General features: G+C 37.9%; 1 protein-coding gene across 1 annotated transcript; it reads left to right on the top strand.

Moving 5' to 3' along the window:
- The first annotated feature begins 851 nt into the window (after positions 1 to 851).
- On the top strand, positions 852 to 11,675 carry LOC139462038 (uncharacterized). The gene is made up of 3 exons (XM_071243539.1): positions 852 to 889; positions 10,231 to 10,692; positions 11,249 to 11,675. Exons 1-3 carry the CDS (start codon positions 856 to 858, stop codon positions 11,491 to 11,493), a joined length of 741 nt encoding a protein of 246 aa, XP_071099640.1. The 5' UTR covers positions 852 to 855; the 3' UTR covers positions 11,494 to 11,675.
- The last annotated feature ends 1,966 nt before the right edge of the window (positions 11,676 to 13,641 follow it).

Here is a 13,641-nt window from a genome sequence, read left to right as displayed (position 1 = left end):
TCTGTATTTATTTGTAAATATGTTATAACTTATGAGTTAATCTATGATTGGCATATATGTCAATAGTACGGACCTTGCAATGTCAATGACTTACATAAAAGTTACAAATCCCTTTTCATAATCATAAATAAGTCCACTGTACGATTCCAACTATATCGTGAGCATATGTTAAAAAATCAATATCAAATAGTTATGACACCAGGTGTTCCTACCCCACCGGTAGCACATATGCAAAGGAATGTCGGGTTTTCACCTTGTTTGTTTGTTGTTTAACGCCGCTCTAAAGCCATCATTCGTCTTTTTGATAGTTTTATTTAACATTTTGAAACGTCTAAATTTAGTGATCTTCATAGTTTGAGAACTTCTTCAAATTGAATTTTTTAATAAATCATAAACTTCACTGATGTAAAGGCGTTTAGAAATTTTGTACCTTTGCGAATTTTAAAACTCATTTAAATTCATTTTTAAAATTATCTTCAACACAATATTTTTACTTTTCAAACGTAATATTTTTGCTCATTGAAATACTGCAGCAGCATGTTATTTTTCTGAATTCAAAACTAACGGAAAGAAGTAACTGGTTGGACACACACGCCAATTAAATCTTAGTACACAGGCAATTAAAGTGACATAATTCGTGATCAATATATGTGTCACAGAGAAGTTGATGAAGTGTTTGTTATTCCCCTTGGATACTCGCCCACAGATTGTCAATACTTCCATGGTGATTTGGTTCCATATGATTTCATAACTGTTGATGTTTTAAAGTAATTGGAGGTAGACATTTCTCGACGGGAGACGCAGAATACAAATGTGTATTAAACCAGTTGATTCGATTATTTTCTAAGCGTGAATATGAAGATGGGATTCAGCATCAACATCATTACAGGTAAATACAGTCAAGTCTCGTTAATCCGACATTGTTGGTTGCATGTGATTATGTCGGATTAACGAGTATGTCGGATAAACGAAATTAACTAGTATCAAGGTGCGTGATAAACACGTAATAAAAAAAAATATCCCATCATTAGTGTCGGATAAAGCCGATTGTCGGATTTACGAGACGTGACTGTATATGTAAATATAGAATGACGAACTACAGTCATGACGAACTACAGTCATTGTGGGATATTGTTAAAGACTGTGAGCGTAAGTGGTTAAAATGCAGATCTCCTGTTCTAAAGTAATCGTTGAAAGTTAAGTATCGTAATGTAAGGAAATCCTTTGATAAGCGGTTGAGAAAATCAAAACGGTTATTGAAGTTGCAGGAACAACAGCTGCTGATGGATAAGTACCAGCATTCCCGCGAGTTTTGGAAATCCATTGGTAAACTCGGTATTGCTAACGATAGACGTGGCTCAATACCCTGGGAGGTAACTCTAAATGGGTCTGTTGCTACGGATAGAAAAGTTGTTCTGGAGAAATGGAAAACTGATTATTGCTCATTGTATAATGCAGATCCTACTGACTCGTTTGATGAATTTTTTTATGGAAATATTTTATATGATGTAAATAGCACTTCTACTAACCCACAGCAATATGACGTCAGCAGTCTAAATGCTCCGTAAACACGGGAGGAGGTAGTTAATGTTATTAACTGTACTAAGCTTGTTAAGTCCCCTGGTAGTGATCAAACCCCAGCTGAAGCATTGAAAAATAACACATGTGCTGTTCTATTACTTAAAATTTTTACTTACTGTTTTGAGTGTAATACTTGTCCGGACACTTGGCAAATTGCAAATCAATTAAATAAAACTAAGATCGTTCATTATAGACTTCCGAGTGGCGCAAAAACTACCTATTTGTTTAACTGTGGTGAAAGTTTGATTGACATCGCTCCGAGCTATAAATACCTCGGGCTTTGGTTCCAGGCACATCTCGACATAAATTATACCGCAAAAGAAATAGCTAAATCTGCGGGTAGAGCGCTCGGCGCTATAATTAGCACATTTAAAGTAATGGGTGGAATGCCGTTCGAGGTTTTCAATTCATTGTACGATAATCTGGTTCAACCGGTGTTATCCTATGGTTCTGCTATTTGGGGTAATCGTGAGCTTGGATGTATTAACGCCGTCCAAAAAAAGCGTGTCGTTTCTACTTGTGAGTTGGTCTCAAAACCCCTAACTTGGCAACTCGTGCAGAAATGGGGTGGCTATCACCTCTAACGAAACAAAGAATCGATATCTCACGCTTTTGGTCAAAATTGAATAATCCACCCACAAACGTTTGATTTGCCTCATTAAAGCCTGGTCCAGAAAAATCAGTAAATCCTGGGATAACACTGTGCTAAACATGCTTGATAGTTTACACTTGACACTTGGCAAAAAAGCATCGTAAACCCTATCAAAAAGCCAGATACTAATGCCGACGATTCTCTTAGTTACCGTGGTATATCGTTGATATGTATTCCGTGTAAACTCTATTCTGACTTATTAAACCTCCGCTTTACAAAATGGCTGGACGACAACGAAATTCTTGCAGAAGAGCAAAATAGCTTTCGCGCAAAAAGGAGCACAACTGATCATCTGTATACACTTTACTCAGTCACAACAGAAAGGCAATTAAGAAATCTACTTTCGTGTGTTACATTGACGCTATGAAAGCTTTCGACCGGGTGAACCGTAACTGTCTGTGGTATAAACTGTTAAAATTGGGTATTGGCGGAAAGTTTTATTTTGCAGTTAGATCGATGTACGAAGGAACTAAGTTGTGTGTGTCGGTAAACGGTCATCTTACAGACATGTTCCCCGTATCAAGCGGCGTCAGACAAGGGTGCGTCTTATTCCCCAAATTATTCTCCGTATTTATTAATGATTTGGCGCATGAAATCAACAATCTTCACTGCGGTATAGACGTCGACGGTACAATGCTAAGTTTATTATTATATGCGGACGACATTGCACTTATAGCCCCTGACGAGAGCTCTCTCCAGTCTATGTTGGACTGTGTCGCGGACTGGTGTAAAAATTGGAGACTGAAAATCAATTTAAATAAAACTAAGATCGTTCATTATAGACTTCCGAGTGTCGCAAAAACTACCTATTTGTTTAACTGTGGTGAAAGTTTGATTGACATCGCTCCGAGCTATAAATACCTCGGGCTTTGGTTCCAGGCACATCTCGACTTAAATTATACCGCAAAAGAAATAGCTAAATCTGCGGGTAGAGCGCTCGGTGCTATAATTAGCACATTTAAAGTAATGGGTGGAATGCTGTTCGAGGTTTTCAATTCATTGTACGATAATCTGGTTCAACCGGTGTTATCCTATGGTTCTGCTATTTGGGGTAATCGTGAGTTTGGATGTATTAACGCCGTCCAAAAAAAGCGTGTCGTTTCTACTTGTGAGTTGGTCTCAAAACCCCTAACTTGGCAACTCGTGCAGAAATGGGGTGGCTATCACCTCTAACGAAACAAAGAATCGATATCTCACGCTTTTGGTCAAAATTGAATAATGCACCCCCCAAACGTTTGATTTGCCTCATTAAAGCCTGGTCCAGAAAATTCAGTAAATCCTGGGATAACACTGTGCTAAACATGCTTGATAGTTTACAGCTTCTTGGTTTAGATGTTTATAATGTCTCACCGAGAGATTTACATATTATTAAAGAAAAACTGATTAGTATTGATGGTGAAAGGTGGCATAGTGCCTTATGGAACGATTCTGGTCAGCCTAACGGTAATAAACTCCGAACATTTCGATTATTTAAGAACACGCTTCATACTTCCTTTTATGTCTACAATAACTGGAAGAGGTCAAACCGCAGCTGTTTAGCTAAACTTCGTTGTGGCACTCTTCCGTTAGAAGTTGAAGTTAGGCGATTCTATCGCCCTATAACACCTCTGACAGAACGTACCTGTAAGTTTTGTAACTTAGATAGAGTTGAGGACGAAACGCACTTTTTAGTTATTTGTGACCTTTATTCGGACCTAAGATATAACTAATTCCATCAAGCGTCTTTAATTAACCTATTGTTTGTGGCTATGACTCCTACTGACCAGCTCGCCTTCTTAATGCAATGCGATGAATTATCGGCAAGCGGGATACATGTCGCGCACCCGTGCCTCTTACACGTTTTACATCGTTTATTTTAAATGTATTTTTCTTTTTTTTCTTTTTTTGTGTGTTTTTAGCACACTATGTGCTTTTATTTGTACCTATGAGATATTTGGTGTCCCATAGGCCATATCGGCCGGATGATATACAATAATTGTTTTTAACTGTTTGACCTTATGTATGTATATCATGCGACACCTTAATCGAATATTTTCTTCTTCTTCTTCTGTAAAAATAGAGTACATGATAATGTCATCTTCTTGCACAGTGGATATGGGGACCTTCAACCCAGTTTTACTATTCGATATATTTACATGAAATGCCTGCAGTTCAGGAGAAAAGAATAAAGATTTCACGCAAAAAATGTCCAAGTTTATTCACTGTTTAAGGTGTTTAAGTGCTACATCCTACAATACATTGTTCTCACAAACGAAGTACATGCATGCTGACATAAAACAAATTCACAATCTCCAATTTGATGTGCAAAGTATACCAACTTGTAACCTCTATGGTATTTCTATTTTCTTATAATATTCCACCCGATTCTAAGACTTCTGTGTAATCAGCGTAGCTAACACTTCTCTAGGTTGCATGTTCACTGTGTTCGACCATACATGGGTAATTTGCAACTAAGTTGGCAAGGTGAAGCTGTGACTTGAAGTTTAGTTACATCCAAAATTGTTGTATATATGTAATTATGTCAAGTGCGCCGGAAATGGAGTGGAGTGTTATGATATCAAATTTGGTGAAGTCCTGCGAAATGTGTTTTGAAACAAATGGTTATGTCTATTTTATCAGCCATTTGACTGATTGTATGTTGGGTTAAACACTCCATATGTGTTTTCGGTTAAGCTAGACCTGTATGAGTGCGGGGCTTTGGGTATATGAGTTCATCTGTTCTATATGAAAAAGAAAAAGCACACAAAAAATAAAGTATGTGAGCTTTTATCATTGGTACCTTTGCACTCAAGTGTGTTATATTCACGTGTTAACTACCACCCCAAATTCATACAATAGACAGATATAAGGAAAACACTCGATCACTGTATCAATATTTTGGTGAACGAATGTATATAAGTAATATTCGTTAACTTTCCAGGAACCCTCAACCACACACTGAAGAAAACCTTGTTGGGCAAATTGATACTAACGTGTTTAATATCCTTACTCTTTTGGGGGGCATGGCTGGCCCAGTCGTCTAAGGCGCCGCGATTCGCTGTGCAGAGTTGCGTCCCTTGGGTACGCCAGAAACCTATGATTGTGGGTTCGAATCCCGGTTCGCCCCGATTATGTTTCTAGGTTTGTCAGCACCATACCCGTGCTCGTGGGTTTCACCGAAGTGGTAAACCTCTGAAACCTGCATTACTTCGGGCTTTCCTCCCACATTAAGCTGACACGCCGCGATATAACTGGAATACTGTTAAAAGCGGCGTTAAACCCAACTCACTCACTCACTCACTTACTCTTTTGTGTCGTTTTTCGTTAGATTTCTCCGATATACGAATTGCTTAGTGATTATAATGATTGCCGAAGTATCCGTCGAATGACGTCACTACAGGTTATTTTACCTTTACAAAAAATGCAGTACGACTCGTTACAAAAATATGTGAAAGAACTTACACAGGATGTAACGTCAGTAGTTAAAATGTAGGTCCCAAGCAATCGATGTTTCTCGTAAGAGGCGACAAAATAGATCGGTTGGTTATGTATGGTGACTGAATTATTTACTGATCGATTATAGATATAGCTGGAATATTGCGCGTTCAATTATAAACAGACAAACTTCCTTTGCCAACTTTGGTATATACCGGGACACAGCAGGGACAGTGTGGCTATAACAGTTATGGAATAAATATGCAGTACATTCGGGATTTATGTGTTAAATAGTAGACTGCATGATGATATACAGGGCCAGTTTACTTGCTTCACACATAACGGCTACTGTTACGTGGATAGCAAATACCATTTAGGGGGCTGCCTACGCCAAACGAGTTGGGAGTTGCCTCTCTTGACGATGACCGCCACTGATTAAACACTGTATGAAACTTGCTTTGTTTCCTCTATAAATACGTGCAAAACTCATCACAGACAGAGTATGGTGCATTTTACAGGTTACACACAACCAAATGTTTTCCCATAGACTTCTATAGTAACGTTATATCTTTTTTTAAAAAAACTAGGCATTCAACAGCCATTACATTTACATATATGCACAGTCTGGCCTTAAAGCTGCAATAAAAACACAAATTTTGGCTAGGTTAGTCAGCTCCTTTTCCGAGTACAGGAAGCTGAACACACCAACCCCAGTTCCGCACCAAATGTCGCCTACTTGAAAATATCTGTGCTCACATAAAGCACAAGTCATCTTGTTAAAAAAGTCAGCACCAAATATTGAAAAATATGAGCAGTTTTAATTGCTGGATGGATGTAAATTTAAAAGACATAAAAATCTTACACAATATCATCCAATCACAGCCTGCAGATGTCTCTTGATCTGCACTGAAGGCCGCACTGTCACAACCAGTTCTGATTTGGTGTAGTAGAACCTTTATGGCCGCTGCAACAGCTCCGTTTCCTTTGACCACACTCATCATTTTCCAGTTTATTGTTATCCATGAATCATGGCTGTACATATACAGATATGTATGTATAATAATATCATCAGAGAAGATAGGGATACATGGGTTACGTATAATTGGGAGCATAGTGAATCACAGCTTTATTAATACGCAAATTACAGTAGAATCTGATGTGGCCGAGAATGAATTAACGCTTAGAAATGCATATAAGATCTCTCATTCGATGGTTAATATTCGGCATTTGAGTTTAATTCCATTTGTGTCCATTAAGCCCTTAATGTGAGGTATCAACACATATTTAAATAGGATATTTGAATAAATAATGTGTTTTCCTCTATTATTGGATTATTAAAATCCTACACGTGTACCGATCTGATCTCTCATTGTACGGTTTATGCTTAAGTTTAAGTTCCAGTTATTTGTCCATAAAACCCAAATTGTGAAGCAGCAACACCTAAACAGGATATTTGAAACATTAACGTAATAAAATACAACATGTTTTCCTCTGTGAAAGAAATGAGTATGTAAGGGATTTTACTATCCTAGTGTGTACCAACCTGATCTCTCATTGCCATTATATTATGTTATTCTTGGATTTGTGCCACTAGCTTCAAGTGCAGAAAAAAAGAATTGAATTGAGTATAAACCAAGCAACTTTATTCATCATTACTAATTATCAAGTAGTTGCAGATCATGCAGGAAGAATCTTCAAACAGCCACTAAGAGTGAACAGCATGAGTACCGTTGTGCGGCGTCAGGCAACGGACTTTTTATCGTAATTGTGTGAGTGGCCGGTGCTACCGGAAGGGCATGATACCCTTACCATTTCGCGAACACCTCAGGCAAGACAAAGTCATCCAGAGTGATTATTCTCTGGCGTTCACGTTTTATATTTTCATGTAGTAGGTACCATGTACTGAGAGAAATGTACACCAGTAACTGTGTACCATGCGTGAAAGCGAATCTTGTTAGTATGTTAGCTACCTCAAACAAAAATATGTTGTACCATATTTGCCCGTATCGAATAAATATAAGCGGCAAAACATTTTCCATAATCACTACAAAATATCCGCAAAAAGCAGAATTCACTCTACGATTCCAGCAACATCATAAGCATGCCCCAATAAATCACCATAAAAAATGACGACACCACTTGCTCGTGAACGCACCCTGCCCAACCGGTAGCACACGTCACAAATACACGCAAAAGCAAGTCAATTGGTCAACATTTGGTACAAGTCAAAATAGGGCATTGCGTCAGTTATCATTTTAGTCACAGAGGTGTCAAATGTGGAACTGTGCAAGAGCTGCGTGACGCGCTCTGAGACCACTGTAAGATTCCTACGAATGTTAGCAAGGTTCGTAACATGTAGTACATCCCACTCGTTCTGAAACTGTCTTTCATTGTCTCTTTAACTTTGAGGCGCGTACTCGAATACCAGACATATCGATCATTTATCTTCAGTTCATAGTTCTACAGTTGTTAAGGCAATGGGGTGAGAGTGGATCTGTGATCTTACCCCGAAACATGACCTTTTGTTGCTTTTGCTGTTTGAAGTAATAGTTTTCGAGCACTGTTCCGATCTCTATCACAAACTTTATAATGGGATGGTCAACTAAAATAAAGTTAAAGATACAGAGCTGAAACGGCTACAGTTACAGTTACGTGGTGCAAATAAGCATAAGTGCGATCGGTTTATCACTTCAATCAATTTATTTCCAATATATTTAGGCCACAAGCCTTTATGTATAGAAGGTTTGAGTACAGACAGGATTTTATGCTAAAAAGTCAAAATTGTATTTCTTACTTCATGTGCATAAGGGGCGGTCGGGAAGCCTATTGTAAAATACTCTTATCATAGCCAGATCCAATTATTGCCATTAACTATTTGTATTCTGCACATTATTATGACTGACTGACTGACTGAGTATGGTTTTACGCCGCTTTCATCAATATTCCAGCAATATCACGGCGGGGGACACCAAAAATGGGCTTCACACATTGTAACCATGTCGGGAATCGAACCCAGGTCTTCGGCGTGACGAGCGAACGCTTTAACCACAAGGCTACCCGGCCGCCCCAGTACATCTACAGGTCAATGTTGAACCACATCATAGATCGGGGTTGTCATCCTGCTTCATGAAACTTAATTGTCCGAGGCAAAGTAAACAAAGACATTGTCAGCCATTATGAGTTGTACGGTGTGATTAACCGTGATGTAGGTCAAGTTCTGCCACATGCATGGTCGGGGTGGAGAGGCGTTTATTTTGATTTTTTATTATTTACTGGGGGGAATTGCTAACTAACTAATAAGACTTAAACATGTAAAATAAATAGTAGAGTGTAAATTTATACAGTTTGTTGTAGAAATATATTCGTTAAGCATTTTTTAAACTATTTCTACAACCTGTCACCCCTACAATGGAAATGGCATGTTCGATTTCCAAGAAGTGACTTGGTGGGTACAAACAGTTCACGGCAGGTTGCTATGAAATTAAAGCATCTATCTTTTGACAAAGTTTGGAAGGTTATTTGTCAAGCTATTTTTGAAAAACTATGTGTTTTGAAGACTTATTTTCGAGACTATGGCATTTTTTTTTATCCTGAACTTTAGTAATATTTGTTGCAAATTTAAATACCTGTGACCACCTTTCGGAATGTTCTAAGTTTGGGGACATGTGTACCCTATGTTGTTACGCGTTGCAAGAGAGCACCGTTTTCAACGCGTTGTTGCCATCATGGTAGATACGTCCTATTTATACATTCAAAACTTAATAAGAGTATCTACTCTACAGTGGGACTACATCAAATTTCAAAGCACAGTAGGTTTATCTCCTAATTGACCTAACAAGAAATACCAGTTTGTTATATTTCACGCCCGAATAAAACTATTTGCTTCATTGATATCATGTAATTGTGTGACAGTTGATATGGCCTTGAAGTGGGGGTAAGAACAAACGACTCAACGTCTCACAACAACGACATACAATGTATTGAACATGTTTGCAATTGGGATACGATGACATGCATCAACCAAGTCAGTGACTTGACCACTCGATACCTGACTTGACCACTCGATACCCTTAGTCGTCTTTTATAACAAGCATGAAGACTAATTCAAGCCCTGATCTTTACGGGGGTCAATCAGACACCAATACTGATATCATTCGTTCAATTTGTAATATTACTGTATCATCGAATTGTGTTAATCTGGGGATTAATGATATCAAAATCAGTGAAGTGTAAGTTAAAGTCAACTGTAGTCCACTAGAGAAATCTGGCATACTGTAACACTCATGTAACACGTGTAACAAAACATTCCAAGGATATAATTGGCTAGCCTTTAATACAGATACTATGAATGGATAATATGTCAAACGATGTATTTCCCATGGCTCCTCTAAACATGGGGTATACTTATTATACTTATCGAATAAAGGGTTCAGTCAGATACCTTATCAGAACAGCTCTCTACAGGTAAACGAACAGATGGGTATGGAACATCACATCATGAGCGGTATGTCGGGCGTCAGGTTCTTTTATTCTTCGTTTTTGAAAAATTTTGATAAATTAAATAACTTGAATTTATTTTACAGGATTCTACTTACTGGTCTGTGGTTCCTCAACCAACATCAACGTCATTACAACCGGAAACAGTATCATGTACAACACACATGACTACGGCGTTGACGTCAAGAATATCTCATCGATTCTGTTCCGGGTCAAGGGATGCACCGATGGGAGGATAAATCTCTATGACGGTCCTGACTTTTCCACTGCCAAGTCCGCCTTTGTTTTGCTTGGTGGATGGGCAAATCATAAATGTTTGATGGAACCGTGCAGTGGCTGCACAACCACATATTCACCATGGTACCTGTTCTTGGACTGCAATGAGATGAGACCAATGTGGATCAATTGGACTGGTAGATTGCTTAGCGTCGGTCACGGAGCTTATGTTGGGGAACAGATCTTCATCTCTACCGATGAGCAAAGGGACTTTGATGTCCAATATTTGGCCGTCGGATCCACTTACATTCACGTATTTGACTGGGAATTTGGTGAGTAGAACCAAACAACAGCTCTGAAATAGATGTGTAGTAGTGCTTTAGATATATCCATTAGGTAGTAAAATATCTTTTGAGTTAGATTTACAGTTACCATATCAAGTAAACGACAAATGAATTGTGCAGAAGTGAACTTATGGAAATAAATATTTCTAATAATGCTAAGATATACAAAAATGTTAAGGATATTTTGTGATTATTCCCTGCTGTCGACTTTTAACCGCATGGTTCAAGTCAGGATGACATGTGTTTAAACGAAATATATAAACGTATTATTTATACTTTCCAAATCGATCCAACAAGATTATATTGTAGGACAATATTGCATTACATCACTTCAGTTTAAAAGTACAAAACGGATATCATCTGTAAGCATATTTCACAAACTGGTCTTATTCCACGATACCGTAGGCGACTAGTTATGGTTTACTATCAATAGTCATATTCTATATTGGTGTTGCAAACTAGACTTAATAAAATGAGAATTATTTCTTTTATTCAAAACGTTTTAAAAAGGAAACATATGTTCCTATTGGTATGCTTTGTTTAGATGGCGAAGCTGGGAATTATTTTGAGCGGGTCGTGCCAAATGGTTGGAGTACACGCAAAATGCTGTCTTCACTGACGTCCAACTCTAAGTTTAAGTGCATCAAGAGTTGTCAAGTCATGATCGGTTGCAGGTCAATCAGCTACCAGTACACGACCAACATCTGCCAGTTATACTTCGAACGATCACGATCCGTTGATATCGACCTTGACAACACTTGGGAAACATGGATAGAGAGAAATGCGTAAAAGATACTCCTTATGTCGACATTGGACATTGTGACTGAACAAGATTCACTAGCCGTCTATTCGAGGAAAAATCCAACCTAAGATTATCTTAGTCACTCACCAGTGCTATCAGCAAACTGTCCCGAGTACCACTTTGAATTACTGTTGAGACACACATACTTCAACCACAATGCTCCAATAACATGGATCCCTCGAGCTCTGTCTAGAGACATTAAGATAACAAGAACACTTGCCTCTATTAAATCACTGCTAAATATAGTCCTACCTATGTAGCTCTATTGGGTGTTTTGAGCAAACATCTCGTGACTGGGGTGTATTAGTATCAACACTGAATAAGCCTCAAGTTGTCGATTATTAACTGACAAGCATTCATTGTGTGGGATAGGACCGAGGGCAGCAGGTTATTTATTAGGGGTCTTTTTATTTCATTTAATGTAATGGTATTTTTACTTCATATGCATTTAATATAATGGTATTTTTTACTTTGAAATAAATGTTTCATATTGAACATCGAAAGCCTCGTTAGACAGTATGATGGAAATGTTAGAGACGAGTATAATATTTATTTGTTTGCGAATACTTTGCAGAAAAAAAGATAGAAATTATTTATTAGATTGGCATAAAAAAATCATTTTCCCTCTAAACAGGGGCCAAAAAGGGGGATGCCACTTACCAAGCTCAACTGACAGTCCCAAAGTTTGAATTGTATTAAGTAAAAATACATTTATTAGGCAGATTTTGTTGATACAATTCATTTTCTATTGTTCCTATAGAAGATTCGGGATAGAATATGTCTTCAGAAAACCAAGTTTGCCGAAAAAGGCAACCATGCTTGTCGTAAGAGGCGATTAACGGGATCGGGTGGTCAGGCTCGCTGACTTAGTTGATGCATATCATCCTATCCCAAATGCGTGGATCGATGCTCATGATGTCAATCACTGGACTGTCTGGTCCAGACTCGATTATTTACAGACCGCCGTCATATAGCTGGAATATTGCTGTGTGCGGCGTTAAACAAACAAACAAACATTTTCTGTAGTGTCCTTGATTATCTTATAGTATTTACACTTAGATGAGGAGCTTATGTCAGATCTCCAATTTTCTATATATTGGCCTTCAAGACAATTTCTTTTATTATGCCACGACCTGTGGTTAGAGAAGGTAATCAGACATGTGTGCCTATTGGCTGACATGGCAGATAGCAGGCGTGGTCTCAATCTTTTTTAGCTGTACACATCCACAGAACTATCATATCGTATAAAACTAGTATATATAATGGACAATCTCATTTCATCATGTCAATATTTGTGTTCTTCATCTGTACAGCTACAATGCCATTAAAATAAAATAATCTCATACAACACATACACCTTAAGTCCACCTAGATAAACCGAGTCGGACCGTGTACACTCCACTGGCGTCTTGACGTTGGCTAGAAGGTTGTCTTTCTCAGTTGAAAACGATCTGTTAGTTCTCGATACTTATTTTTTTGTCGTTGATGGTCCGTCATAACTTCACTTTCGACAAGAACCTGTCAACAACTATCCTGAGTTGAGTTCTCTACGCGCCTCTGGCATGAACCCTAGGCTTGTTTAAACACAGAACAACATATCAACCGATGAAAACATTTGTCACGCACCGATGCGCCAGTATTGCCTTAATATCTATACATTTTTTAACGTGTTATTGATTCCCATAATACGTGCACACCTGTTGTAATTGTTATTTGATGTATCTTTTCTTAATACCTATACTCTTTTGAACGTGATATTCATTCCAACAGTACCTTCACACCTGTTGTTATTGTTATTTCATATATAATGATTCCTTAATACCAATACATATGTTGTTATTTGCTCGTGATAATTATTCCTTTAATAATTACACTTGATGCTTTTGGAACTTAATATTTATAGCCTTAATACCAGCACGCTTGTTGTCATTTTACATGATATATTCCTTAATATCCACACACCTGTCCTACTGGAACTTTATATTGATTCCTTTAAGACTTACACACCTGTTATTTGATATGTATACATGTTTTTCTTGTGGCCTTTCTTCTCAATAAACCTGCACCAAATCGATCATTATTTGTCATACATGTGGCACATGTGTTCTCCCTTAGCGATTCCAGATTAGAATAAA

The sequence above is a fragment of the Haliotis cracherodii genome, unplaced genomic scaffold (assembly GCF_022045235.1).
Source record: "Haliotis cracherodii isolate W230 unplaced genomic scaffold, xgHalCrac1.p SCAF_15, whole genome shotgun sequence".
NCBI classification, from domain to species: domain Eukaryota; kingdom Metazoa; phylum Mollusca; class Gastropoda; order Lepetellida; family Haliotidae; genus Haliotis; species Haliotis cracherodii.
The sequence above is the reverse complement of the archived record's forward strand: the minus strand, read 5'-3'. Positions and strand labels throughout refer to the sequence as shown.

Coding starts and splice junctions, on each gene's coding strand:
- LOC139462038 (XM_071243539.1), top strand. CDS start 856: ATGAAGATGGGATTCAGCATCAACATCATTACAG. Junction 890..10,230: donor CAGCATCAACATCATTACAG/GTAAATACAGTC, acceptor TTTATTTTACAG/GATTCTACTTACTGGTCTGT. Junction 10,693..11,248: donor CGTATTTGACTGGGAATTTG/GTGAGTAGAACC, acceptor TGCTTTGTTTAG/ATGGCGAAGCTGGGAATTAT.